Source organism: Centropristis striata, chromosome 17 (genome assembly GCF_030273125.1).
Source record: "Centropristis striata isolate RG_2023a ecotype Rhode Island chromosome 17, C.striata_1.0, whole genome shotgun sequence".
NCBI lineage: Eukaryota > Metazoa > Chordata > Actinopteri > Perciformes > Serranidae > Centropristis > Centropristis striata.
Window position 1 is genome coordinate 29,908,578 of NC_081533.1, and position 24,707 is coordinate 29,933,284.

Sequence of the window (24,707 nt, forward strand, 5' to 3'; positions counted from 1 at the left end):
TACGCACAGCCTTACATCAGGAGAGGATCTGAGACCCTGAACTCATGTGCTTGAATACCCTGATAATTATCTCAACAACATTCTCCAGCCTGGCATCTGCAACATAACACACCGTGGACATGCTCTCACGTCAGAGCGAATTATTTGCGTTGCCCTTCTTTCTATAAGAGGAGTTCTACAGGCTTTTATTTTGCAGGGTTTCCAAATGTGGTAGACTGCAATGATGGTACACACATCCCTATCACTGCTCCTTCAATTAATGAAGGAGACTATATGAATAGAAGGTCTTACCACAGCATTAATGTGTAGGTAGGCTACACATGCAAGATAAGTGATTACACACACACATCTCACATATTTGGACATATGGATATGTAATATAAATTTCAACAATACTAAGAGATTCAAGTAATATAACTAAACAATTTAAACTGAAGAAAATACTTTATAAAACCTTCTGTAAAATATAATTTAAAAAAAAATGAATTTTTTGTTGAGGAATAAATTAGGACATCCCCACATTTATTCCCACTTCAAATGGCTAAAATCACACACAGGTGTATCACATCAGGTGCACATCGTTACTCAGCACCAAAGCCCAGATCTTAATCCCACTGAGATGCTGTGGGGTGATTTGAAACAGGCTGTACATGCAAGAAACCTCTCAAACATCTCACAGCTGAAATAATTATGTGTTGAAGAGTGGGGCAAACTTTCCTCAGACCGATGTCAGAGACTGGTAGATGAAGAAGCATCTCACTGAAGTTATTTCAGCCAAAGGGGTTAATACTAGCTATTAGTGGGTAGGGTGTCCTAACTTTTTCCTCAGTTACAATATGCATTTTTGTTTTTTGCAATTACAATCAATTTCTTCCTAATTTTTTCACTATCTGTATATATATATATATATATACACATACATATAGATTAATTAATTACAAAAAAATGAATGCCTTAAAAAAATGTACACCTTATTTTTGCACCGCGGAACGTTTCTCACTGGATGAGTTTCAGACGGACCGATTATACTGGAGCACCAACTAGCATTCATGAGTTCAGACAACAACAAACCACAGTGAACATGAAGGAAGAAGCTGATGAGACCACTTACATAAAACAAACGGATGGAAGCGTCGTTAAGAGTCGATAAGAGCATCTATCATGGCCAATTTAAAAATGGCGAGCGTAGAAACAGCGACGCCGGCGGTGCAATATGAATTTAAATCTAGAAGTATTTTCAGTTTACACTGAATGTTATCACATAACTTACAAAACGTGTGTTCAAAGTCAAGCAAAAACAAATATAAAAAAACACCAGAATATTTAGCTAAAGATAATAAACGTCATCTTGATACATTGCCGGTTAAGTTAATTAATGCCGTCTCAGTCGCTAAACAATTCGTTTTTCCATACAAAATCCATATTTGGTGTCCTCTGATGCTACTATTCAATCATATACACTGATCTTAATCATTGCGTATTTTAATGAATCATTGTAAAGGAGAATAAAAGGTTCTTGCATGTTTTATTTAAGGCATCTTATTTTGACAGTCTTCTTGTAAATTCTGTGGTAGATTCTGTTAACACACTGTGCTCTTACTTTGAAAGCTGCATGTGTTTAGGCTGCCACAAATGTCTGCCGGAGTTTTTTGTGTGAACCCTGAAGGCATCTGTTTCCATGTGTGTTATGTGCCCCTCCCCTCAATTTGCACCTGAAGACAACATGATGAATGACATGACACAGGGACAGCAATCAGTTGGGCTGATTGGGGGAAGCCTATAAGGAGTTGGCGGGGAACATCTCTCTCTCTCTCTCTGAGCTGGCAGCAACAGCACCAGAGCGGCCTGCAGCTGGAGATCAGGCCTTTTGTTTGGTTTGGTTTTCTCCTTCATTCTGGTAGGACTGGTGGCTCAGTTTTCGGTTATTTATTTCTATCTCTTATTTTACTTAGGGTATGGTTTGTTGGCAGAAGGGGTGCTCTTGGATGGCCCATTGAGGGTTGGTCCAAGTGTTCCCCTTTCTTTTATTGATTTTGCCAGTCCACCAGACGTTTTTGTTTGTTAGTTTTGAGTTTTGATTCCTTCTGGGTTGTTTTGTTTGTTGAATCTTTTGTAATAAATCATTGTTTTGCAACACTCCTGACATTTAATGTTAGATCCCTTTTATTGGGAGCCTTTGGTAGGTGATTGTAAAATAATTTGGGGGCTTGTCCAAACTTAATGCCATGTGGTAGCATCTTTGTTAGCTTAGTGGCAGTAAGCTTTTTGTTAATGTTAGATGCAGTTGTAGTTTGTGTGTAGCCAGTTGTGCTGTGGGTTACCTTTGGTAAGGTGGTAACTTTTAATTAAGATGCAGGGCCAAACTTTCAAAGTCATTGTGGGTTTTAAGTTGCAGTATGTTGGTAGAATATAAATGGCTTTATACATTATTCTGTTTTACAGGTATCCCACCAATGCGGAATATGTGCATGTAGTTAAAGCAGTTATTGTGAAGCATCCTTTCCTTGAGAACTCTCAGTAGCGAGTTGGTGTTGGTTGTGCTGTCTACTTCTTACTGCTCATGTATGATTAGTGAACGTAGTGAAGAGGAGACCTGGCTTTGTATGGTCGATGTTTAATACTGTAGAATAATGCCGCCGTTTGGAAATCCCCACTTTTCTTGGACTGGGTTGTGTTGTTATGATCGGTATTGCTGATTGTTTTCCTACGTTTCAGGGTACAGACCAGCTATCAAATGATTCAGATGAAAAGACAATCAAAGTTCCAGGGGAAAAAGGTATTTTTCTGGAAAAGACGAACGGAGAAGGGGAGAGGCTTTAAGGGTTTGCATTGGACAACTGTCATTGCAAAAGGAATGAGATCCCTTTTTCCCTTTTGCTCCTTTGGGTTCAAAAGGCACACCCTAAAGAAAGTTGGCAGTCAACAGGACTCAGGATAATCATTAAAGCAACAGTAGCCCTGGCATGAAAATTCCCTGTGACGGTGGACGTCAGGATGGACAGTGATGGAGAGTTGAAGGCTACAGTGCAATTCAATGGACACAAGTGTTGTCACAATAGCCAGGAACTAAAAAGAAGGTCTGTAAGAGGGGATGACAGGAAAATAATTGGCAAAAACCTGCAGTCCAAGTTGCCCAGATCATTGTATTTGGACAATTTGAATGCCATTGATGAAGACATACTGGAATCTGAGACTAGGGACGAGGCACCCAAAGCAGATATCTTATATATCCTGGGAAGAAAGGAAGAGGACTCGCAGACATGAAAATGAACTGCTAAGCCTGCAAGCAATGATAATTGAAAAAATCAATGCCCCTGATGAAGTTCTCCAAAAGCCCTAACCCTCTGTGATGGCGGTTGCCACAGAGAATCGGATGCGGCGGAGCATCCGATTCTGGGATTAATAAAGGTGATCCTAATCTATATCTGGTGGATCCTGCAGCAAATTCAACAGAGGATGTGGAATCCAACCTTGCTTTTCCCTGGAACACGGAAGTAAAAGCTTAGTAGACCTGTGTTAGCACGACACTTATGTGCAAGGTGTGGACTGAGGTGGGGCTGTCCTCAGTAGGAGGGTGGTAAAGACACATCGTTAGTGATGAGCATACACATGCAGGAAACACTCATGTCATCTATAGATTTATTTGGCATTTCATGTTTGTATGTTTTCAAATGACATATCAACGCTTTATTTTAGCATATAGATATTCACATTTTATGCAGCCATTACAAATAAGACAAAGAATTTGCTATGGCAGCAAAATAAACACTGCATTTTTACATTCATGGTTCAATGGGTAAAAGTAAGTCAAATATTTGCTTCAGCATACATTTAGGAAAGAATTTAAGAAATTGAGGAGATAATTTGGTTTGATTTAAAATGGAAATCATAAATGTTATATTTGGAAGAATTTTGTTTATATCCATTTTCTATTTGGATTGTATTGCTAGGAGACTATCTCTGCTGTTTTCAAACTTTAAATAACAAACCATGAATCTCATACAGTGATTATCTGTAAATGAGGAGAACATGACTGGGTGGATATAATATTGAAAGGAGGAGTTCTGATCCATTCAAATTAGCAGGATGGCAGTAGCTGTGGCGTCATAGTCGTCATGGTAGCTGTTCTATAATGCAAGCTAATTAATGAAAATCTAATGTTATTCTCAAGTGGGTATCTCACAGTTGTCTTCTGTAAATCCATGTCTTTGTTTTACTTGTGCAATTATGTTGTGCTACATAATGGGATTACAGTTGTCATGACACCAGAATTTTCAACGTCTAAACAATACCAAAAAAAAGATAGACAATATCGCTTTCATTGTTAAGGTTTGGTAGAGAACTGGACACAAACGCAGGACACAGAGAAGTCTGGTACAAAAAACTAATGTATTAAACAAAAGATAAAAATAAAAATAAACACTCAGGCCACAAAGGCAAAAAAAACATAACGAGATGGGGACAACAGGGGTTCTGAACAGGCGAGAAAAAACAGACGGTTAGAAAAATCTGTCATCAAGAGTGGCCAGCGCTTATTTACAGCGAACGACAAGGAAGGAAATGGAGCTGGATCACAGGAGCCAGAGGGTTTAAGTAGGCGGGTAATGAGATAAGGGGGGACAGCTGAGTGCCAGGCTCAGGTGCTCTGATGAGCGGAGGCGGGGACTGAAACGCGGAGGAGGAGGCACACACACACACACACACACACACTCAGGCACACACACAACACAGACAGGAACACATGAGGAAAAGGATGGGGGAAACGGAAAGGAGATCACCGGACAGACTGGGGTCCTCACATTCATGATGGTACATAAGAAGTCACCGAGTAGATGCCAACACATAATTGTTAATTATAATAATAGTTAATTTTTTTTCCCATCGTTTCATCCAAGGTTCAATACCACGTGTTTCTAAGCAATATGATATCCACATTTGACAATTTGGAAAGTACCAAAACTATTTAAAAAATCAGGTCTACAATCAAATTTTAAAGTCAGGGCTGCACAGATGAAACAACTATTTTACTGTGCAGTCTATATCTAAAGGTGTTATATTAAAAAAAAATCCATAGTGAACGGTTCTGTGAATATCATGCAATTAATCTTATTTCCATATTTATCTGGTATTTGGGCCTGGTTGTGTAACACTTTATTCTGAAAACTGCACGTATTCTGCCAAGAGGAAAAATAGCTGATTATCTGAGATTTCAAAGGGCTTTTATTTTGAGTAGATATGACAAAAAATGCCCATTTTTTCATTTTCTGTTTGTCTCGTTTATCTCTATATATTTTTCTCTGTGTCTCATATTTTGAATAAAACAATTATTTTTTCCCTTGAAAAAATAAAATAAAAAATATCAAACTTGTTTTTTCGTGTTTTGATTTTCAAACAAATATGGATTGAACGGAAGATACACAGATTCATACTGTTTACAATAGCACTGTGAAATGCGTGGGTTGCTTCTCAGTGAAGATGTGTCAGTACATATAGGTTAATATGTTTGGGATAGTCATACCTATGAGTAGAAGGTATTAATAGGCAAAAAATAATTATAGCTACAGAAGCCAGTATCAATCCAACATCATTGATTAGAGTGGCAGCGATCAGCAATGATGACCGCGGTGCAGCCGTTCGGCAGCCATTCCGTGCCCAGTGGAAATCAGGCTTGAGGGTTATCCTGGTATAAACACATGATAACCAGCAGGCGTGCTGTGGCACCAAGACGTCAGCAGCAGATCCTCAAAGTCCTGTAAGGTGCAAGTGAGGCCTCCAAGGATTGCACATGTTTGCACATCCCACAGATGCTCGACTGATAAATTTGGAGGCCAAACTGTATTTTTGCCGTGTAGCAGTGTGTTGCTGAAAGAGGCCATTGCCATAAGGGAATATTGTTTCCATGAAGATGTGTACTTGGACTGCAACGCATAGCCAATGGCAGGTACCTTTGTTACAAGATGTTTGACTAAATGAAAAAAACTGACCATTAGACTGATCATTATATCTTTATAATGCTTTGATAAGGATTTATACTGTTAATGTTTGACTTGAGTTCACTCCAAAGTTCAGAGCTCCTCTGTGATCATATTCCCTTAAAGAACACTTGAGTCTTAAGATGACTTCAGAGAGTTGAGACTACAGACCTTTGAAAACCTCCAGCTGTCAGTTACATGTTCTTTCTCTGGTTTGTTTGAATTGATTTCACCTTCACTCATCAGCGTGATGCAGATTATTTTCACCATCAGAAGGTAATGTAGCAAGTGTCACTTTTTAACAGATCCATAGTAATACTAGTTGTTGTTTTAATTTGTTGAACATTGATGAAATATCACAATTTTGTAGTTTGCAGTGTATTTAATCAGATGCAAATTGAGATAATAATGAGGCAATAATATACAACACGGGACTGCTAATAGCGTGACAGCTCAAACCTGTCTCCCAGAAATCACATTAATATATTACGAAATTCATAATAATGTTACGTTTATGTACTGAAAAATGTAACGACTGCCTGAATCAGGTTTTTACAGAGGATTGTATTTTACTGTGAATGAAGTGCTATATTTATTGAAGCAGAAAAGACACAGAAAAGTATGACGTCAAAAGATTCGTAACAGGTTTCAAGGGTCACACTTTAGACCATCTTGAAAGATGCAGTTAATCCAAAGTCCAGCAAAATCATTTAAATGCATGGCATCAGGTGCCCTCAGCCGTAATCTTAAAATCAACTATTAAATATCTCGATTTCCTGGTAAAGCAATGATGTATCTTAGAAAACACAGAACAGAACAATATTTATGCCAATAAATTACAAAGTCTGTAACGGGCAGTAATTTATTGTTTTATTATCATCAACAATTGCTGACAAATGTTGCATGGCCAACAAGATGTTTTGTAAATATCCTACAAAAATGATTTTTTCTTTTTTATTGTGGTACATTAAAATGCTGCAGCGTTATTTTGTTTTATGAGCTTGAGGTTGAAATCTTTTTGTCAGAATTTTGATACAAAATGTATTTATTTTTTAGGACTTTTTTCCTTGGCCACTTTGAGGGTCTGTGAAGCACTTGAGGCAATTCTGGGATTTGTAATTCTGGGTTATATAAATTAAAATTTAATTGAATGCATTACCTCGGATGAGGACAGATTAAAGTTTAACAATTTTTTGGCCTCTTATATAGAAGAACTGCCCTGCTTGAGTCAAAAAGATTTCCTTCTTCTCACAACATTTGTTTCATTCTGTTGTGACATCATTTATCTGTTTTTGCATGAGCATGTTATTGTCCGCCTTTTGCTGTCCAATCACTTTTAAAAAAGATTTTCAAATAAAAGTTAATTTGATTTAATTTAAACTAAATGGAAAAAAAAGACTATAAAGACATTTTTAAGGCATTTTGGGGTAATCCAAGTAATTTTTTATGTTTGAGTCTGAGTGACAGTTAGGAGAACTAATGTGTCCTGTGATGAGCAGCTTGTTGTAATGACTGAGCATATTGTTGTGTTTGTGTGAAGGTGTGGACTCTGCTATGGATCAGTGTGAGGACAGAGAGGAGGGAGTCCATCCCTCTAAAACCACTCTGGGTGGGGAACATGACAGACAGACCAAAGCTCAGAGGTGAGATGAGGATCTCTAACTGTCCGGTCTTCAGTAGTGAAGTGACATCGAAGCTTCTCGAACCATAGGCTTTATTTTTTGACCCCACTAGATGGCGGGCTTGGCTTAAAAAAGGCTCTAGCAATGGTAATTGACTGTGTTTTCAGCACTTTGTTGAACAAAAAACGTCATCTAGTGGGCTCAGAAAATAAAGAAAAAATAAAGAATAAAGAAAAGAAAAATGCAACATGTAAAAATTAACAGAACCACAGGTTAAATATTTATAATAAGAAACAGTTGTGCAAAAAGAAAAACAGGTCTGAGGTAGCGCAAAAATAGATAAATACAATAAACAACAACGGTGTAAATAGGAACCTGATCCATACATATGTACTCTGCCACAGCTCTGTTTATCTTCATAGCTTCTGGGGACTTGGCATCATGTTTTCGTATTTGGTCAAACACCGACAGTAGAGTCGGCTGTGTGTGTTGCTGTTTTGGTGGCGCAGGTCGACTTTTCTCTGCTTCATTCTAGGATTTCAAGAGAGAAAATTACATTTTTCAGTCACCAACATTTATGTAAACTTATTAACTCTATGCTTATGTATACTGACACTGTGTCAATTAACGTAATATGGGCATACTACGTGCCTGATTTATTTATTTACGTTGTTTATAGGTCCTAATCATTAACGTGACGTCAGCCTTTAATTGCTAGCTGCGGCTAATGGCTAATAATAACACGGCAATTAATAACATAAATGCGGGCCGCCGGCCACGATAACATCAGTAATAGGTAAGTTTGAAACGAAAGACACTAACCTGTCGAAATTCAGTGTAAAGGCTAAGGTGTCGGTCCTTAAGATGTTTCGCCAAGTTTGATGTACTGCTCGACTTGGTCGCCACTGTATTGTAGCAGCGTTTGCACACAGGCCGATCCATCAAATCATCTTCGGCTTTCCGTGCACGTCAGGCTCGAAAGCAAAATACCTCCAAACAGCACTCTTTCCTCTTTCATTTTCCACCAAAACTGGTTGGTTCAGCCCTCCTGCCGCAGCACTGGCCATGCTCCGTTGCTATAGTGCATGTCACGGTGAGGGGGAGGGGCCTGCTGCTGTGTGTGTGCAGGCAGGGAGAGAGAAGGACGCAGCTCGGCGCTGGGAGGGGGGGGGTCTCGATACTTTTGAAAATGAGTATCGTATCCGGATACGTTTTAGTATCGATACTTTTTTGAGTATCGATACTTTTGACAACCCTAGCCACATGTATGAAAACTGAACTTGCCCTAAGAATGTACGGACCGATGCGCAAGCTTTTGTCTGGCGAGAGACGGTGGAGTTAAGACAGAGCATATGTTTTAGGGACTTCGCTGATTTACTGGCCCAGGATGATATGTGTACAATGTATTACATGATTGATGTCATGATGACATGTTGCGGGTCTCTAATCTGGCTGTGTTAACAGCCACAGAGACATTTTGCCACTCAGTTTGCTTGCGCTTGTTGCTGATCCCAGGAGTAGGCGACTGCTGCAGTGCTGGAGAGCTGCAGTTTCAGACCCCTCATTCTTTCATGACAGCGCCATGTAGTTTGGAGGATAAACAAGTGCTTTTCTCTAGAAAATATAGCTGAAATTCAAACAGTGAGTTGAGGCCAGTTAAAGCACTTCCTGCCTTACTTCTCAGACATAGTAGGTGACTCTGTTGTGAAAGAATATGGGGACTGAAACTGACGTCCCAAAACTGCGGTCCTGAAACTGCAGCTCTCTGGCATAGCAGGTTTCACCCATTGGATGCCAGAGCTGAGGCAACAAGTACATTTTACCTGCCTCCACCTGCACGTCGACCTCGCAGACAGTGGCAGCGTTCTTTGAAAATCAGCAGGCTAGCCGGAATATTTATAGTCATCTGGTTTATCGAAACACACAGGAAACGGTGTCAGCTGTCAAAGGCCCCATAAAGCTGCCCGTGATGATTGAATCAATGGCCAGGGCTGTCGGAACTTAGACTGTGGTCACAAACCGCACCGTGGATACCATTCTGGAAAGAGTGACAGCCCTGGAGAGGCAACCGGATCGAACCGGAGACCAGCAGGGACATTTTTACCATCGACAGGAGTAGTAGCAGAAATCGCTGCCACTTTCATCCACAGCTCAAATTCCAATCTTATCTGGCTTCCCCAAAGTTAGCGGTAGCAGAGCCTGCTTTATCGGCATCCGAGTTGGATAGCTGTAAACTATAAAGTAAAGTAAAAACACTCCTAACTTCCAAGACTGACGGAGAGTCGTCCTGTGGTCAATGGGTGTGAACTCTGTGAAGCTGCCAGAGGACCGGACATTTGCCATAAGAGGGAGAGAGTGAGGACCGGGAGAGCCCTGGACCGTGGAGAGAGACTGTAGCTGCTGTACTTGAGCGTGGTTTCCCCGCACCGCGTTGCTGCACGCTCCGTCCCCTTGCCGCTGAAACTGCACCCTGCCTTTTACCCCTTTTCCCCCATTTTCATCTCTGACTGTGAGGATTCGTGAGTACACTAACACCTTGCACGTGTTTTTTTGTTTGTGCTGGTTAAAACCCAGTGAACTGGCCACCGGCCTCCATGCTCACAAGCATCGAACGGGCCTGCAACGTTTTTATTTTCATTTACATTTAATGTAAATGTGAGTGTGGGCTGTGGACACTTGAGTTGACCTAGTCACTTTGATTTTGCATCCTCTCAGTGGGTTTAACAGTGGTCATTTGTGTATAAACCTTCCAGTGCATTATGTGAGAGTTGTATACTGTTATACATGCATACTTAAAAGTCAACAGTGAACTGGTTAAATAATTTCTCATTCATAACTGTGTAATAAATATATTTTGTTATTTCAACTAAATCCTGTGTTATAATTACGAAGATAATACTGTTTGGATAAATATAAATTAGGTTAAAGTGAACTTTTGTTTTTAAAGGGGAAGTACCAAATTTTGCGTTTACTTCTTAAGAGTTATTGGAGGCACCGCCAAGTTATTTTATTTCACTATCACAGTTATCACAGGTAGCGCCATCTTTAGACGAACTCAGGCCCCGTCCCACTGTACTACAACATCCCAATTAGTCAATATTTCATAGCTACATGGGACTGGGGTTACACTTATTTACTTCAAAGATGAACACCAGACTGAAGGACATACATTTTGTTATGTTACAATACCATTTAGCAAGCAAAGATCTAGTCAGAAGACAACACGAGTCAGTGCCGTGGAGTTACATTTGAGTCCAATAGGATATCGGTGCCACCAGGAAGTGTAAGGACAGTTCAAATAGTGCATCGAAGCAATTTGGGTTACACTCAAAACTCTGTGTGTTGTGTTGAACTCAGTATTTTATCGATTCATAAGAAGCTGCATTTATCAGCATGTTGTTTCTGGCAGAAAGAAGATATCAAAGCACAGATAAGACAATGAAGAGCTCCATAAAACCTGTATATGACATAAAAAGATAAGCATTTATCTGAGTAAATCATTTATTTTTGTGGATAAGACTCTGGTGCTCACCAGAAACCATACGGCAGTAGTATTTAAATGAGAAATTAAACTGTTTTTTTTATGTCCTGTGTTTGTAGGTGGACAAAACAGAAGAAAAAAGACTCCCCTGCCCCCAGCTATGTGTCCATGAAGAGTGATTGGTCAAGGGGTCGACCTATTGACTTCAAACATGAACAGCTGCAGTCTGATGATCCAGGGTAAGAATAAAAAAACAGAGTACAGTATTTGTCTGACAGAAACATCTCTACATTATTTTTAAGCAGTGATATAGCAAGACTAAATAGTGCTGAATTTACAACAAAAAAAGTAATGTGCCATTGTTCAGACATCCCAATAGTCTGAAAAAGTGATCTGTCTCTGACCCTTACCAAGTGTTTTTTGTGCCTAAACCTAACAATTCCCTAATCACAGCATTGTCACACCATAAAACATAATATTTTTTTAAGAAGCATGTTGGAAGTCACTGGGATCCTGTGTGAATTTTTGGAATTTTGGAAAATGTCAGAAGAATGTGCAGTCTCTGCTGAAACTACTTTGCACCTTGCTGAGTTTCAGAGACCAATAACCACTCTGAAAATAGTTTAATTCGAAGAATTAAATGAACAGCAGTCTGATGGTCCAGAGTAAGAACTGAAAGCTGGAAAACAAGTATTTCTGTAAAAGAAATGCATAAATTATTCAACTTCAGGATATCACACTCATCACTCATCACTCATCAGTGTTGTGTTTCAACAGGAACCCTCTACAGAGACCAGATTCCTCTGGAATCAGCTGTGTTTCCATGAAGAGTGACTGGTCAAGGGGTCGACCTATTGACTTCAAACAAAAACAGCAGTCTGATGATCCAGGGTAAGAACTGAGAGCTGGAAAACAAGAATTTCAGTTTTAAAAAAGCATAAATATATTTTACCTTAGGATACATTTATGTATCAATGAAGTACTTACTGGACATGTGCATTCATCAGTGTTGTGTATTAACAGGAACCCACTACAGAGACCAGATCCCTCTGGAATCAGCTGTGTGTCCATAAAGAGTGACTGGTCAAGGGGTCGACCTATTGACTTCAATAATCAAGGGTAAGAATTATTACAGATATATTTATTGGTATGTTGAGGAGACAATCATGTTGTTGTAAAGATTTTTTTAGTTTTCTTGATCAAAATATGATATTAAGTTAAATAAAAATAAAAACTCAAAAGACTGTATGTGTTAAAGGTATGTGTAAAAAAACACAAGATTCTTTCCACAGATTTCAGCCGCAGAGCCCAGAGGTTTCCAGTGGTCAGTCCACCCAGCAGCATCCAACTGACCAGGACTCCATATTCACGGTGTGTAAATGTGCAAGCACAGTTACCACTACTTACTGCAACAGGCAGCAGAAAGAAAATATCTTACCAGTATGCAGAAGATGCACCAATTTATCGAACAATATCAACAGGTGACCATGGTCCCATACTAGCACTAGAGTATGGTGCTATGCAAGTACATTTGCATTGCCTTTCACATGAAGGTGATTGTGTTCAGCTATTTGAAATAATATTATTCTCTTCCAGCTGCTTGAGGAAAACATAGTCAGTTTTGTGAAGAACGAGCTGAAGAAGATCCAGAGAGTCCTGAGTGCAGATTACCCAGAATGCTTAGAGAGTCAGATGGAGGATGAGGAGATGTTGGACGGTGAGGATGAAGAGCAGAGGAGGAGCAGCAGAGAAGCATTTCTGAAGATCACACTGAACTTCCTGAGGAGAATGAAGCAGGAGGAGCTGGCTAATCGTCTACAGAGCAGTAAGAGGATTTTAACAGATTAAACCGGAAAGAAACATTTATGTTAATATGATGCACAAGTGTGTATTAAATCTGTGAATAATTTTGAGCTAAAGACAACCAAAAACTGTTATGATTTGCTCAAGAGATGTCATAGAGGAGGCAATTAAATACCACTTCGATCTCCTACAGTTTACATTGATCAGATTTATTGTGGCATTAATTTAACAATTTAATTTCTCATATGTTAAGGAATCGTAGCCCCAGTGTGCCGTGAACTAAAGTCTAACCTTCGGAAGAAGTTCCAGCATGTGTTTGAGGGGATCACTAAAGTAGGAAACAAGACCCTTCTTAATCAGATCTACACAGAGCTCTACATCACAGAGGGAGGGACTGCAGAAGACAATGGTGAACATGAGGTCAGACAGATTGAAACAGCATCCAGGAGACCAGACAGACCAGAAACAACAATCAGGCAAGACGACATCTTTAAAGCCTCACCTGGAAGAGATGAACCAATAAGAACAGTGCTGACAAAGGGAGTGGCTGGCATTGGGAAAACAGTCTTAACACAGAAGTTCACTCTGGACTGGGCTGAAGACAAAACCAACCAGGACATCCACTTCACATTTCCATTCACTTTCAGAGAGCTGAATGTGCTGAAAGAGAAAACGTTCAGCTTGGTGGAACTTGTTCATCACTTCTTTACTGAAACCAAAGAAGCAGGAATCTGCAGGTTTGAAGAGTTCCACATTGTGTTGATCTTTGACGGTCTGGATGAGTGTCGACTTCCTCTGGACTTCCACAACACTGAGATTCTGACTGATGTCACAGAGTCCACCTCAGTGGATGTGCTGCTGACAAACCTCATCAGGGGGAAACTGCTTCCCTCTGCTCGCCTCTGGATAACCACACGACCTGCAGCAGCCAATCAGATCCCTGCTGACTGTGTTGACATGGTGACGGAGGTCAGAGGGTTCACTGACCCACAGAAGGAGGAGTACTTCAGGAAGAAATTCACAGATGAGGAGCAGGCCGGCAGAATCATCTCCCACATCAAGACATCAAGAAGCCTCCACATCATGTGCCACATCCCAGTCTTCTGCTGGATCTCTGCTACAGTTCTGGAGAAGCTGACGGAAACCAGAGAGAGAGGAGAGCTGCCCAAGACCCTGACTGAGATGTACATCCACTTCCTGGTGGTTCAGTCCAAACTGAAGAACATCAAGTATGATGGAGGAGCTGAGACAGATCCACACTGGAGTCCAGAGAACAGGAAGATGACCGAGTCTCTGGGAAAACTGGCTTTTGATCAGCTGCAGAAAGGAAACCTGATCTTTTATGACTCAGACCTGACAGAGTGTGGTATTGATATCAGAGCAGCCTCAGTGTACTCAGGAGTGTTCACACAGGTCTTTAGAGAGGAGAGTGGACTGTACCAGGACAGGGTGTTCTGCTTCGTCCATCTGAGTGTGCAGGAGTTTCTGGCTGCTCTTCATGTCCATCTGACCTTCATCGACTCCGGAGTTAATCTGATGGCAGAAGAACAATCAACCTCCCGACTGTCCAAAGTGTTCAAAGACAAACCTAAACTGAAACATCTCTACCAGAGTGCTGTGGACAAGGCCTTACAGAGTCCAAATGGACATCTGGACTTGTTCCTCCGCTTCCTCCTGGGTCTTTCTCTGAAGACCAATCAGAACCTCCTACGAGGTCTGCTGACACAGACAGGAAGTAGCTCACAGACCAATCAGAAAACAACCAAGTACATCAAGGAGAAGATCAGTGAGGATCTCTCAGCAGAGAAAAACATCAACCTGTTCCACTGTCTAAATGAACTGAATGATCGTTTTCTAGTGGAGGAGATCCAACAGTCCCTAAGATCAGGAAATCTCTCCACAGATAAATTGTCTCCTGCTCAGTGGTCAGCTCTGGTCTTCATCTTACTGTCATCACAAACAGATCTGGACGAGTTTGACCTGAAGAAATACTCTGCTTCAGAGGAGGCTCTTCTGAGGCTGCTACCAGTGGTCAAAGCCTCCAACAAAGCTCTGTGAGTGGATATGTGAACAACATTGAATATGCTAAGATTAATAGGTGAGAAATAAATAATTTCATTTAAAATCTTCCCCAGACTCAGTGGCTGTAAGCTCTCAGAGAGAAGTTGTGAAGCTCTGTCCTCAGTCCTCAGCTCCCAGTCCTCTAGTCTGAGAGACCTGGACCTGAGCAACAACAACCTGCAGGATTCGGGGTTGAAAATGCTTTCTGCGGGACTGGCATGTCCTCACTGTACACTGAAAACTCTCAGGTTTGGCTTATACAACAAATTCTCACTTCCAAATCGTCAAATACTGACGCTTGGTCAGTGACCCTCTGCATCAGAGATCAGAATTAGAATCAGAAACCTTTATTGCCATCAACCCGTCCCAAACGTATACTTAAAACACACATACAATATGACAGAGGTGGAAAGAACAGGGACACAGAGATGAAAGAAAAGAAATGCAGCACAACGTGAGGAGAGGAACTGAGGAAAAAACTGAGAAAAACCTCGGCAACATAAGCACATACTCAATACACTTCACAACATGAACAGACTTCGTCAAAAAGCGATAACATAGCGGTTGCTATGGAGACAACCTTGCTTAGGCCCCAGACAGCAGCAGACAGTCAACAGAAAGGGACATGAAAGGAACCATTTAGCATCAGTTTTGGACACAGCCCAACCATCACCAACTGCAAGCTAAAGTTCATTGCAAGAAAATCTTAATTTAATAATTAGCTAATCTTTTTTTCAATTTTAACTTTGAATATGATTTTTAATTAACAATATGAATGTGCATTCCCAAGTAGTCTTTCATAGCTGTCTTTCCATAACAGTTGAATCAAAAAAAGGTTTTTGAAATGTTTTTCATGACATTACTGCCTGACACACCTTCTCCGGTGCCCACAAAGTGACTTGCTGCAGGGTTATCAGCCGGGTATCACCAACTATAGACATTTCACCCCTTTAAACTCAGTACAAGGTTGCGGGGCAGTGACAGGAATGTCTCCCGGCCACTCCCTGCAGCAAGCCTTTGCACTAGGTGGCACTCCAACACTTGTCCTTTCTCCTTAACCAGAGCCAGAAGCTGCTCCTCTCTGCTTCCTCCACCAGCTCTTTGGCCTTCCACTGCCTCGCTCCAGTCACTCCCAAGTCCCTCAAGAGGCCAATCATTGATGACCCGATGAAGCCGCAGCACCCAACTTCTACCGGGTAAACGGTTGTTCTCCAGCCCATCTCCTGGCACTCTGCAGCAAGGTCGAAGTACTTCAGCCGCTTTCTCTCATAAGCAGCTTCAAGCCCCGCCTCCCATCGGTTAACTCAATGAGGAGCACGGTCTTTGTGAAACTCAACCACATCACTGTCTGGTCAAAGGCATGTGGTCGTTATCTCTTGGGAGAATTGCAGCTTCCTTCCGAGGTTGAGGCTGAGAGCACTGATCTTGGTGCTGTCGGCTGCCTCTTGATGGTACAGGCATTTCCTCTGCCCTGTTTGATGAACCGTATACTGCCATCGTCAATGTTGCCCTGGCCTCTACTCATGTCCTGCCTCCTCCCCTCCAGGACCTCAGCCAGCTTACGCAGAACCTGCTCATGCCTCCACCTTTAACGGCCTTGGGAAAGTGCCGTCTTGCAGCCGAACAGGATGTGGTGGAGACTTGCTCTTGGGAGGTTGCAAAGAGAACAACATTCTTCCTGCCAAGCCACAGGTTCAGGTTCAGTGGGCAGGGGAGAGTATCGTAGATTGCTCTGACGTGGAAACTAAGCCTTGCCTGCGGGATTCTAAACAGGTCGGCCATGCTGATGTTCCTGCCAATGACGCCTTCCCAGGTTGTCCAGCTCCACTGGCGCCCCTGTGGAACTGCCTGGATCTTGTAGTGCTCGTTCTCCAGGTTCACCACCTCAGACACCACCAGCTCCTTCCTCTCTCTCCTGTTGGCCATGGGCCACAGCAGAGTGGCTTCTATAAAACCAAGGCCTGTCCTTCTAGTTTGGACCCTACCAACAATCTCCTTATGCTGAAGCCTGCTTACTGCCTGGTCAACTTCAGCCCCTGGGCCTTCCACTTGCGGCCAGTGCAGACCTGAACGTTGGCACTCCACCATCTACAGCACCAGCCTGGACTTTTCTTTCTTGTACCCCAGGCTGATGGATTGGAAAGGAAGTTGCAGGATATTCCTGCCATACAGCCCAGTTTCTCACAAGCAACATGGCAAACCCAGCCACTTCCAGATGAATGTGTTAGCCTTTCCGTCCATATTCTTCACTGTGGACAGTGGGATTTCGCACAGTTTGAGTAGCCACATTATCCTCTGGTACAGTGTGGTGTGGTAACACCAGGCCTTGAGCTTTCCTGGAAGGTGGCACTGGTCAATCGTTGACTGGCCATCCATCACTTGCTTCACCACACCTTTCCTGACATTCTTGTCTGAGAGTTCTGCAGTGTAAGGTCTCCTAAGGCTCTTGATTGACCTTGGCAAGCAAGGGGAACTTCTCACCTGCAACAGTGAAAATGGTCCTGTCGTTTTCCACCCCCATCCTAAGTGAGAGGCTTCTGGACTTGGCAGGCTTTATCTTCATCCTTGCCCAGGAAAGAAGTTTGTCCATTTTCTTCAGCAGCCTTGATGTGCATGGCACTGTTGGCAGGAGGCTTGTGATATCATCCAAGAAACCTCTTAGTGGAGGCAGTTTCAGTCCCGATGAAGATCTAACTCCCCCCACCACCTGCCTGGCTTCAATGAGTATTACCTTGAATGCAGCTATGAAGAGGATAGGGGATATTGAGCAATCCATAGCCATCCCCACCTCCAACTGCTGCCAACCGCAAACCAGTGGTAAACTCCTGGAGGGTGAAGCCAGGCACAGGTTTGCAAAATTGTTTGAGACCAGATTTCATATACTGACTGGCATATGGAAAATCTCAGTGGCAAAGTCAATAAGTTGGTGGGGCACTGATCCGTGCCCTCTGATCCGCATTTGCCAGATCGAGCCAGACAACGTGCAGGTCAGATCTTTCTCGCTTGGCCCACTGGATCTGCTCCCAGATCCCAGATGAGTGCTCTAGATCCCATTTGGACCTGGGGCTGCTGCAGCTGTGGCCTTTCTCACCATGTCCTGGACTTCGCTAAGCTTTTGTGGGAGGGTATTGAACTGGCACACAGTTTAGAGCGAATAAACAAAGCTGCAGTAACGTACTTTGGTCAGCAAATGGCAGCGTATTGTAATGTATTGCTGAAGGCTAATCCATCAGTAAACAGGAGAAGAAGAAGAGAGAAAACAACGAAAAAGAGAGAAGTCTTCAGGAATTAGATTCAACTATGCAACTTTAAGTTGTTCTTTCATGTCAGAGGAAACAGCTTATCAGTCATGTGAGTCAATGTTCGTTGATAAAATTTGTGGATGCTTGACTTCACACAAGAAAGACTCAGGAGACTCAGATAGCTTAAGTTGATTTTTTTTTTTTATGACTTGTGAGGAGAAATGACATTAACAGCAAACATATGTCGTACAGTGTCTTGCTAAGCCAGTTATGCCAGACCATTCCTTACACATGGTATTTATCCTCAAAGATGAGGCTAAAGTTAGGGGCTTGATGAGGGGCGGACTGACCAGGCCTTTGTAGTTCATCAGGAAAAAAATCTATCTCAATCTCAATTATGTAGGTGATGTAGGTTACACAGAACATCATGTAGAATGTGATACATCTATGTTCTGAAGTAAATTTCACAATTTCACAATAAAATTCAACACTAAATTTTGGGACACATGGGACACAAATCCTGGTCTCCTTAGTCAAAGGCCAGGGTTTGTTTGACCTGTGTATCACCCCTTCCAACCAAGCTAAATGGACCTTTGCACTCTTTATATAACTCTTGTCGCTGTGAGTGTCTAATAATGATGCAGATTGATTCACATATGAGGTAATGGAAAGCCTAGTGCTGCTCATACAGACGCGGAGGGGCACAACCAATCATTGGTATCTGATGAGTTAGGACACAAGTAGAACATTCGCACGTGAGAGTCAATATATGAAAATGAAATGTTTTTAAATCCATTTCTGTATTTCACAACTATAATTTTTTGGTTTGCAATTCTATGATTTTATGTTTGCCTTTAGCCTCACACACACCTATATAAATCACATTAAATATTAAAATAAATTCTTTAAAAATCTCTTTAAAGGCTGGGTGTGTGTAAACTTTCAAGGCGGAGCTGTGAAGCTCTGTCCTCAGTCCTCAGCTCCAAGTCCTCTAGTTTGAGAGACCTGGACCTGAGTAATAACGACCTGCAGGATTCAGGAGTGAAGCAGCTGTCTGTTGGACTTGGGAGTGCTCACTGTACACTGGTCAGTCTCAGGTAAGAGGTCAGCAGTTGTATTTAATGCTTTTCATTCTGCCTGATGTCAGTGAAGGTTCCTTGTTGTTGTAACAACATTTTTTTTTTAAATTCCAGTCTCTCAGGTTGTCTGATCACAGAGAAAGGCTGTTCTTCTCTGGCCTCAGCTCTGAGCTCCAACACCTCCCATCTGAGAGAGCTGGACCTGAGTTACAATCATCCAGGAGACTCAGGAGTGAAGCTGCTGAAGGATCCATGCTGCAGACTGGACACTCTCAGGTATGAACAGACTGGATACTCTCACGTATGAATGGACAGACAGATCACTCTCACGTATGAACAGACAGACTGGACACTCTCAAGTATGAACAGGCAGACAGGACACTCCAGATATGGACAGACTGGACACACTCAGTTATGGACAGATTGGACACTCTCGGGTATGAACAGACAGACAGGACGCTCTCAGGTATGGTAAGAAAGACTGGACACTCAAGTATGAACAGGCAGACAGGACACCCCAGGTATGAACAGACTGGACACTCAGGTATGAACAGGCAGACAGGACACCCCAGGTATGGACAGACTGGACACTCTCAGGTATGGACAGACAGAAAGATACTCGCGGGTATGGACAGAAGGACTGGGAACCCTGAGGTATAAACAGACCAGACAACTATTGAAACACATTTTCCCCCAGTTTTTCAACCTCTGATCTATAAATCAGTAGAGTTTACAACATGATCAATGTGTCAAGTGAGAAGGGTTGAGCAACCATTCTGCCTGTAAGTCTAACCTATGAGTGGATGGAATTATCTCATTGAAAAGTAGTTAAAATGAAAGAAATCTTGACAGCACATCACATTATCTTAAACAAGAGAAAAATTAAGACAATCGAGAAAACTGAGAAACACTTTAGATGTTTAAAAAGCAATAAGGACTCACATTGGATATGAATTAAATTTTTTAGTAAGGGTTGTTTCATATTCTTGCTTACATATTCTCACACATTTTTTGTTCTCTCTTAAGAACATATGTAGGTCTGACTGTGTTTCTTCCTCCAGGGTTGATCATGTTGGACAGCAGTGGTTAAAACCTGGTCTGAGGAAGTGTAAGTTTCAAGTGATCTCAAATTGGAATGAATATTAATTTAACGTATAATGTTAACCAAAATGTCAACAAGTAAGACATTGATTATGTAGATCATAAACTGCTGCCATTGTTTTATGTTCCCTCTGTCAGATGCCTGTGAACTCAAAGTGGACATAAACACAGTACACAAAAAGCTCAAACTGTCTGAAAACAACAGGAAGGTGACTCTGGTGGGAGAGAAAGAGAAGCCTTATCCTAAACATGCAGACAGATTCGACAGTTGCTATCAGCTGCTGTTTAGAGATGGTCTGACAGGTCGCTGTTACTGGGAGGTTGAGTGGAGAGGAGATGTCGATGTAGCCGTGGCTTACAGAGGAATCAGCAGGAGAGGAGACAGTGCTGCATGCAGGTTTGGAAAAAATGATCAGTCCTGGAGTTTAAACTGCGCTGATGGTCATTACTCTGTCTGGCACAACAAAAAAGAAACAGTCCTCCCACTCTCCTCAACTGGTACAGTAGCAGTGTATGTGGACTGTCCTGCTGGCACTCTGTCCTTCTACAGAGTCTCCTCTGACACACTGATCCACCTCCACACCTTCAACACCACATTCACTGAACCTCTTTATCCTGGGTTTGGCTTGGGGTTTGGCTTGGGGTTTGGAGTGGAGTCTTTAATGTTGTCCCTGGACTCCTCAGTGTCTCTGTGTTCATTGTGGGAGGGAGAGTTGAAGAGAAGAGAGTGAAGACAAACACACGCTCTGCTGAGTTTTGTAGTAAATATAACACCAACTTTTATTTTTATTTTACCAACATGACGAGGAAAAATGAATCTTCTATTGGTTTAATAAACAGTTTGAGCAAGTTCATTAGTAAAATGTTTGCTGACTGTTTTGCCAAAATTTCAGATCTTGCAACACCATTTTCACACAGCAAAACAGCATTGCAAAAACATTTTTATGCTTCTGTTTAGGCTCTTGTAGAACTTGGCTGAAGACAGGAAAAGATTGTTGTCTGGTCTAAAATAAAAATTGAACTTTGACTTGAACAATGAGGCGCAACATGTTTACTTTAATGACACTTAACAAAAAACATGATTAGTCATGTTTGGTAAAAGGCACTACAGGAATGAGTTCTTAAACCCAAAAGTATGTTAGCATTTTAGCGCCATACAAATAGTCAAACTCAGTGAGGACTCTGAATGGGTTGGTGGTTAGAAGCTGAAATAAGGTCTCTGGTTAACATGAGCTGAAGAGATGTTCGTTCTGTTGTACGATATAAAATACGTTAGTGAATACCTCCACTGGTGAAGTTTGTAGTTTTTACATGTCCTTATAAAGGTGGCTACTAACTAGTTGCTAAATGAGACTACAGTCTCATCGCGCCAGACACGGATGGGAACTCTCTCACTTGTCCTCACAGCCTCTAGTCATGGATTCGCTTGCAAGCGAGTGGCGCTAACGGTAGTGACGTTGAAGTCATGTGACTGTTGTGTAGTTCTCTATAGCATAACTAAATGCTATAAATACATTTTTACTGTCGGCTGCATTAATGTTTAAACATCATAAAAGTTCATCTATGAAGATTATCCTGCTGAACAAAACGTGAAGCATCACAAACATTTATTTTCTGCCATGATCCAAAATCCTAGAGGAGAATGCTAACAGATGGAGATGCTACTGCCTGGTTGGCCAACAAAAATACGACATTTCGCTTGCTCTCTATAGAGAAAATCTGGAACTGGACCTAAATGCACAGAGTAGAAGAGGCAGCAGGAGGATTTCAGTGATTTGATAAATTTAATAAATACCTTAAACACACACATGCTGTCCTTTAACACACTGATTTACATACACACACATGCTGTCTTTACAAACACACGGTCCTGATTCACATGTCATCACACCCGTGAGAAAAATGATAAAAGTGAAACTGTCTCACTAGATCCTGGCGTGTTATTGACCAAGACAGGAGTTTTTCTCCTTTCCCACAGTCCTCTCTTCCACTGTTTTGAGTCCTCTCACATACAGACTGTCCGAACAAACAAATATCTTTAATGTAGTCAAATTCTACCTGGTAGGCCAAACATCAGTCAAACAGCCGAACTACTTTGGTGACAACATCAATGACTGCACTGCATCGTCACCTGAGGCCCAAAACGGAAAATATGTTGGCCTACGATCTCACTTTTTCATCATGTTATGCATCACTTTATGTAACAATTTTTTCTATACCACTGTTGTCCACTCTATGTTTTGTTTTCCTGGTGATATAACATGGTTATATGTTTGGCCTAATATCAGAGCATATAATACTTAATAAAGAGGTGATATGCAATAAAAGAAAAAAGAAAATAAACAACCCTAAGGCTGTTTAGACAATCACAAGGAAACTTAATGACAGCCTCATGAGTGTGAGCATTTCTACTATTGACATATATGTGATATAATAAAACCCTCATGTTGAAATAATTTGAGTGTTATTTATTAGTAGCATTTATTGAATGCTCTATGTTGTATTTTGGTATGTTCACACCAAAACCTTTTTTCCAGATCCATGTTCATATTGTCTATTATAGTAAAGTTTGATCTTAGGCTATAAAATAAAACACTACCTAGTTCACTGGCAGGCCGTTTGTGTATCGCCATTATTTTTTTCTTCCGGAGGCCATAGCTCAATTTTAGGAGATTATATGAAACTAGAAATGCAAGAATCTACAGGCACGAACATCAGGATATAATGTTGGGAAATTGTCGAAATAACGCTGCAAAGTTAGGCTATTTTGGTGATTTTCAAAGCGGTCATGTGACCTCTGACGTCATGCTATCTCAATGAAAATAGGCTCTCTGGGTTCCCACAAGTCTCCTCTTTAATACATGGCTACTTACCTTCTTACTCATAGATTACATGATTACATGCAATTTTAAAATTTTGAATTAGAAGTTTTTCCTCATGTAGTACAAATTTGCTATTTCCACCTACTGTATTTGAATATTTGTGCATACTGGGGTCCCTAAACAGGCTTTGAATGGCATAAACTGGGTATCACTGGAAAGCTGAGACTCTTGTGGATTTAATGAGCCCAGTTCTATTCATGTGGGATGATGTTAGATATCAGTAGTAAAGTTTCATGAGCCATTTTCTTTATTTTCTGAGCCCACTAGATTGCGCTCTTTGTTCAACAAAGGGATGAAAACACACTCAATTACCATTGCTAGAGCCTTTTTTTATGCCAAGACCGCCATATTGTGGGCGAAAAAAAAAAAGTCTCAGCAAGAACAGAAGTGCTCGTCATCCAATTGCTGAAAATACTAAAATCTCCAAAATGACCAAAGTTTTTGAGCCCAAATCACAGCATGGATTCTTCTATGTTGTTCCAAATGTCTTGATATATTGATGTTATATTCTTGAGGGTTACTTTGACCATTTTCATCCATTCTCAGTATGAATAAAATTGAATAATTCAGCACCAAATGTATGTAACAAATGGTATCAACCCAAAAATTGCTGCAACAACATATGGGACATAGTTGAACATGGAAATGGACTTCAGATAGCATAATATTAATGTTATGACCTCTTATACACCTTAATAGGCAAGAAATAATTTATTGATTCATTAAGTCATTTTAATAAGATAGATATTTTTATTTTTGACCAGAACAAGTTGACATACAGTGCTGAGCATCTCAAATTAATCTTCAGGTTCACAGCTTTCAGCTGATATCCACTACTTTTATGTGGCACTTATTGTTGACCTGCTATCCCCCCCTAAACATCCACTGCCCACAACAACCAATTCCCAAAAGAAGGACCTTGAACACTAACTGGACAAAACTGGATAAAACACTTCTAAAAACACAAATGCAGCATGGTCAGAGGGAAATAACATGCATGGCTGTAAAAACAGAAAATATAACATGAAATTGCAAAGAAATATACAGTAAATGGGTTAGTCAAATGTGTTTTATGTTTTCTTCAATAGGGTCCCTCTGTAGAGCTCCAGGCTCCATCCCACCACTAATGTTACATTGCCTTTAACTTTATAAGTTAGTGTTTCATCAAAATATTAAGGTTGTTTTGCTTACATTGATGTTAATGTTTGAGGTCCTGTGTCTTTCTCCAAGCTCAAAGGCCAAAGGGTCCAATGAAGGACCTTTTTTCTTCTTTTTCAGACTTTTTAAATTGATTCAACAGTCAAGTAGTGTAACAGATGTGTGTGTGGGACCCAGATGCAGCACACAGCCCAGCAGAAACAGTTGGTAATGGCCTTTAATGGCAGATCTTAAGGTCAGGAACAGAAAGCTAAGGCATTAACCAGGGAACTTACAAAGCAGGTGAGCAGGGGCAGCCAGAGTTGG

General features: G+C 41.2%; 1 protein-coding gene across 1 annotated transcript; it reads left to right on the forward strand.

The window, feature by feature from the left end:
• Positions 1–5,934: 5,934 nt before the first annotated feature.
• Positions 5,935–21,092, forward strand: LOC131989260 (NLR family CARD domain-containing protein 3-like). Its single transcript, XM_059354449.1, has 13 exons — positions 5,935–5,941; positions 7,513–7,615; positions 11,195–11,314; positions 11,853–11,966; positions 12,099–12,194; positions 12,368–12,446; positions 12,672–12,900; positions 13,132–14,932; positions 15,014–15,187; positions 19,105–19,278; positions 19,375–19,536; positions 20,322–20,368; positions 20,500–21,092. Exons 1-13 carry the CDS (start codon positions 5,935–5,937, stop codon positions 21,090–21,092), a joined length of 3,699 nt encoding a protein of 1,232 aa, XP_059210432.1.
• The last annotated feature ends 3,615 nt before the right edge of the window (positions 21,093–24,707 follow it).